This window comes from Clarias gariepinus, chromosome 1 (genome assembly GCF_024256425.1).
Source record: "Clarias gariepinus isolate MV-2021 ecotype Netherlands chromosome 1, CGAR_prim_01v2, whole genome shotgun sequence".
Classification (NCBI taxonomy): domain Eukaryota; kingdom Metazoa; phylum Chordata; class Actinopteri; order Siluriformes; family Clariidae; genus Clarias; species Clarias gariepinus.
In genome coordinates this window covers 46,021,097-46,026,479 of record NC_071100.1, presented here as the reverse complement: position 1 = coordinate 46,026,479, position 5,383 = coordinate 46,021,097, and the positions used below count along the sequence as shown (strand labels likewise).

The 5,383-nt window shown below is 31.1% G+C and overlaps 1 protein-coding gene across 1 annotated transcript; it reads right to left on the bottom strand.

The window, feature by feature from the left end:
- Positions 1 to 2,767: 2,767 nt before the first annotated feature.
- On the bottom strand, positions 2,768 to 4,688 carry ccl20l (C-C motif chemokine 20-like). The gene is made up of 4 exons (XM_053503749.1): positions 4,553 to 4,688; positions 3,565 to 3,682; positions 3,262 to 3,339; positions 2,768 to 3,133 (listed from the first exon to the last, which is right to left on the bottom strand). The coding sequence occupies exons 1-4, from the start codon at positions 4,632 to 4,634 to the stop codon at positions 3,052 to 3,054; spliced, it is 360 nt and encodes a 119-aa protein (XP_053359724.1). The 5' UTR covers positions 4,635 to 4,688; the 3' UTR covers positions 2,768 to 3,051.
- Between the last annotated feature and the right edge of the window lie 695 nt (positions 4,689 to 5,383).

The window sequence follows — 5,383 nt, the reverse complement described above, 5'->3', positions numbered from 1 at the left end:
TTTCTTAGTATTTATTTCCCTTGTCTGATTTTAAGTAATATGTAAGAGATAACTTAATTCAAATTTATTTCCTTAAACAACAACAAAAAATTTTCAAAATGTTTCCATCATGCATATTTTAATTTATTGGTTATCCATCTGTAACTTAAATTGCATTAAGTATAATATAAATTGATAAACTGTAAGTAAATTGTATTAAACTTATTAGCAAAAATGTAATAAACCTACATGTTAAAAAATATACCACAAATGGATGTGTTTATTGCTTGAAATATGAATTTATCATTATGCCAACAAAATATTTATATTGCTTTTAGCTTGTTTCCAACCGTAGATATTGAAAGCAAAACAATCTCACATAATGGGTGTTCGAGAGATCCATGTAACCTATCCATTTTTGCTACTTAACAGTTCTGTGCATGCATAGAACAAGGTTGGAAATGGTTTCACTTGTTTTGTTGATTATATACTGGGATTATTATTTAATAGGGATATCAAAACATGCTCCGCTAGTACATTTACCCATTTAGTGTTTAGCCTTTTTTTATTAGGATAGGGTGAATCGATAAATTAACACTATAGTAGCATTTTTTGATAAGGCAGCATAATTTGGCAGAACACGTACATATTTCTTTACTGTTATATATGTATAATAACTAATTAAATAAAACTATAACTGATTTTTTTTTAAGAATGGGGTAGATATTTCTTCTACATGAGCTGAAGAAGTTTTAATGAAGGTAGCATGAAATAACTTGGCCTGATTCATGGAATATTCTGAATAATAGTGTGTGTTCAGCATCAAGCAAGGAAATTATATACACCTATTTTTTAATAAGGCTATAAAAATTTTATGAATTATTTATTTGATCATGTTTGGTCTTTAAACATTGTACAATAAGTACAGAAAGAGTATATGAAATAATATAATTTATGAAGTCATGAATTAAGGACATGATCTGTGATTTTGAAATAGGTTAAAGAACTAGGCAACATTAAGAGGAACATTGAGGACACCAGCTAACATTAAGAGGAACATTACAAATAGCATTAACATTACTAGCTAACATTAAGAGGAACATGATTTAACAAAAAAAACTTTAAGCTGCATTAAAAACAGTAGCTAATATTTACAGTGGTATTAACAACAAATGCTAACATTAACATTAAAATTGCATGCATATTTGCAATATCATTAAGAACAATAGCTAATTACTAGGATTTGTAAAAAAAAAAAAAAAAAAAACTGACACATGAAATCTTTCCAAAGGAATATAAAACATTAATGATTTAAAGGTAGGTACCATGGTAATCTGATGGTACTATTATCTTTGTATTTTTGACAGTACAATGGTACTTATTTGCTTATATAGTATATACTTTGATACAATAGTTCATTTACTATGTACATGGTTCTACAAAAAAAAAAAAAAAACCATACCAGGACATATATTCATGTATCATAATGTCATAATGGTAATATTTTTGTTGTATGCTACCATCGGGTTTATGTTACATTAATTAAATACCATAGTGTACAATAACAATAATATGGTCCTGCCTGTACTACGCCATACCACTAGTTCTGTATGTTCTAACATATCTACTATGTATGTACAAAAGTACCATATTAGATACCTGCTGAACGTTGGTAGCCACTGTGGTACCCAGTACGTACCATGGTATTTAACAAAGTGCAGTGGTACAGACAATATTACTACCACACATTGAAGTGCCACAGTACCTACCCTAATACTCTATAAAGTGTCGACTATGGTAATGTCTGAAGTACCATAGTAAAGCATAGTGAAATGTCTTTTGGGTATATTATATTACAGCTAGATAGATAAGGATGTTAGCTGGCTGATCGTCTACTAACTGGTCTACATCGTTCACTTTGTGCAAGCAAAAATTCCATCCAATAGACCTATAAAACAAGCATCAGGTATGGCTAATGTTTAAGGCTAAAACTCAGTAATTTAGTGAGCTAAGATTGGGAGACAATACTTGCACAACTTATGAGGGATTAACTTTTAGTGCAGTCCAAGGTCCAAGTGATCTTGATAATGCATGCCACTTGAGTTCTTCCACTTTGGCAAATCATGTCTTCATGCAGCTTGCTTTGCGCACAGAGACATTGTAATACAGGGAATTAAGACTTTGGTAGATTAAAGGGAAATCATAATGATCGGAGGTGGGTAGAGTAGCACAAAAATGTACTCAAGTAACAGTAGTTGCACTTCAAAATAATATTACTCAAGTAGAAGTTAAAAAGTATTTGGTAGAAAGTACTCGAGTACTGTAACTGTTTCCGATTTTTTTTTTTTTTTTAGAAAATCTAATAATTATATGTTGTGTGTGTGTATATATATATATGCATCATATTTTTCAGGATGCATAAACATGTACAACACGTGTTGGTGATTAATTCTGTACTAAAATATACTTATATACTCATAGACTGTTAAAGTAACATTGCAGTATATGTACAATTAGAGTTCACATATAATCACACGTTCAGTCAACAACTTGCTAATCAAGATCTTATAATTATCTATTAGTATATTTTACTTTATATTGATCTTAACTATGCATACATATGGCTTTTGAATTCCAAATATCCACATAAATGAGGACTTTGTGGATGAATCAGATCTCACAGTCATGAACAAATGTTAAGAACAATACAAATGTGTCTGATTTAATTTTTTTTATTGTTTTTATTTAAATTTTTTTATTGTTTTGGAGTAAAAAAATACAATCATTGGAGTAAAACACAATATACTGTTTTTTTTTTTTTCATTTTTATATATGTACCAAAATGGTATAAGTAGGTATTTGTGCTTGTAAAAATTCTGTTCACTGTTGCAAGTGATATAGATTAAAATTATCAAAAAGATCAATGGCATAATCACTTCAAACAAAGAGTTTATGGCATCAGCATATTGATTATTTGCAATATGTTTGGATAGCATATAGCATAACAAAGATGGAAAAATTTGAAAGTCTAAAACAATGCAGCTTATAAAAAAAAGACGCTCGGCGAGACATTCACGCTGCTGTGGGGCTATTCCAAGCTGGGGTGTGGTTGACCTGGTTATGAGGATGCTGAGACATTTGTTTCATTTTATTGCTGTGAAGAGATCAAAAGGCAAGCGTCACTATAGCCAGGAAGTACTTCCTGTTTACTGAAACAGTCGACAAAACGTAGTCAAAAAAAAAAAAGAAGTTAAATATACAGATAAAAATATATAAATTTACCTTAGACGTTTTAGGATGTTCCGCACCCAATCGTCGTTTGCACTGGCACACACCTTCTTATTACGCTTGGTGATGAATCTGGAAAGAAATATGATTTGTTTATTTAATTAAAGTACTTATGTGATACTTTATAATAGTAATACTTCTTAATCGTAAGTTGTATAATTATATAGTAGAGTAAGTTTAGTGTTGTGTTTGGTGGCAGTCTGCTCTCGTATGTGAGTGTATTGTATGTCTGAAGGATATCTAACCACACTGAATTGTGGGTAACGGTTGGTGGCACTTTGTGGTGAGATGACTCACATGATGGCGTCGATGCGGCACACCTCGCGGGAGCTCTGCTCTGCGAAACCTTTTATGACTTTAAAATCCAGCGGCGTGCGAGTGTACTTGACGCAGCAGGCATGGTTCAGTGGCCCATCTGGCAAAACACGCACACACATACACACACACACCATTGTCACTGTACGGCATTGTAGTTTTATATATAAAAGATTTATTAATAGTATTAATTATTAATTGCATAATATAAAAGCATTAAAAAAGCCTTTAAACTGAACGAAAATTCTAAATCATTAATCACTAATAATTATAATAATTTTTTATTAAATAATATTATAAAAAAATTAAAAGCATAATTGCATAATTATATTCAAACTTATATATTACAGAAACTATTTTATTCTTTTCTTTACTAGTAAAAATTAAAAGGTTCAACAATATACATTCCGGTTGTATTGCTACAATGTTAATGAAGACAGGTGCCGTATACTGTACATGGTGCTGCGTAATGTAATGCTGTATACATGGTGCTGTATTATAATAAAAATAACAATAACAACAACAACAACAACAATAATAATAATAATAATAATAATAATAATAATAATAATGATCTGGTTATCATGTAGTCTTTTATCATTTATCCTTATCATAATTCTAAAAACGATACAATTATTCTCAATAATTTGATAATTGTTTACTATAATGATGATGATGATGATGATGATTATTATTATTATTATTATTATTATTATTATTATTATTATTATTATCGTTAATAATAATCTTTTTAATAGTAGTAGTAATAATAATAATAATAAAATGAAAAGGAACTACGGCAAGTGATATAATGTCTATAAAATCATATTAGATCATTGCACTTTTGTTTTTGATTACAATTCCTCCTGAATCAGCGATAATAGCAAGAAGTGCAAGTCGCGATATCCAAGTATTTAAAAGTATTTTAAAGTAAACTATTCTATAATTTACTCATTATAATTGTACTCACATGCATCCGTCTGTTGACAGAACATGCACAAAAGCCAGACCCCGGCAGAGACGATGGTCACCAGTCCTTTCAGAGACATCATGGCAAGAGGATTAGAGACAGACACACAGACACACGCGCTGCTGTCTTTTATATATCACAGATCAGGGAGATAACATACCCTATGCTACAACTCCCCCACACACCAAGTGTTATGTGGGTATTTTTCTGAGGACGGTGCGGTGACTGAAACGGGGACAACTTCGTCAAGATAACGGGGACAGGAAAGCCAGAGGTTTTTGATATTTCCAAGATATGCTTACAGTGCAAAAAAAAAGAAAAAGAAAAAGAACTCACAGACACGTTTTGTGAAGTGGTTTGAGACAAGAGACATCTTGAACTGGGAATCATTCTTTAGTGTTGTCACACTCTAGACAACGAGGCTGTTTGATGGTTTCGGTCTTGTCTTAAACTTGGGGGAAATTTTTTTACTCAGGCTTGTCCTGCCTTGGCCTAAGAAAATTCGAGGCAGTTTTTTTTTTTTTAAAACACCACTCAAGATGGTTACATCATTTCCTTAAAGAGATACTGTGTGTTCTTATTATGGTACAAAATGTTATTGTCTAGGTGGGCATGTGGCGTTACATACACTGGCACCCTAGTGACGACATATAAACATCCAACTTTAATTTATAATATATATAATACCAAATTAGAGGGTTGTTTTTGTTAGTTCAAAAGAAATTTCTATCTCCTATAGACAAGGTCTTGACCCGGCTTCTCAAGAAGGTCTTGAATCCAAAATTATAATTAAAAAAAATAATAATACAGTGTCTAGAACTGCTTTTTTTT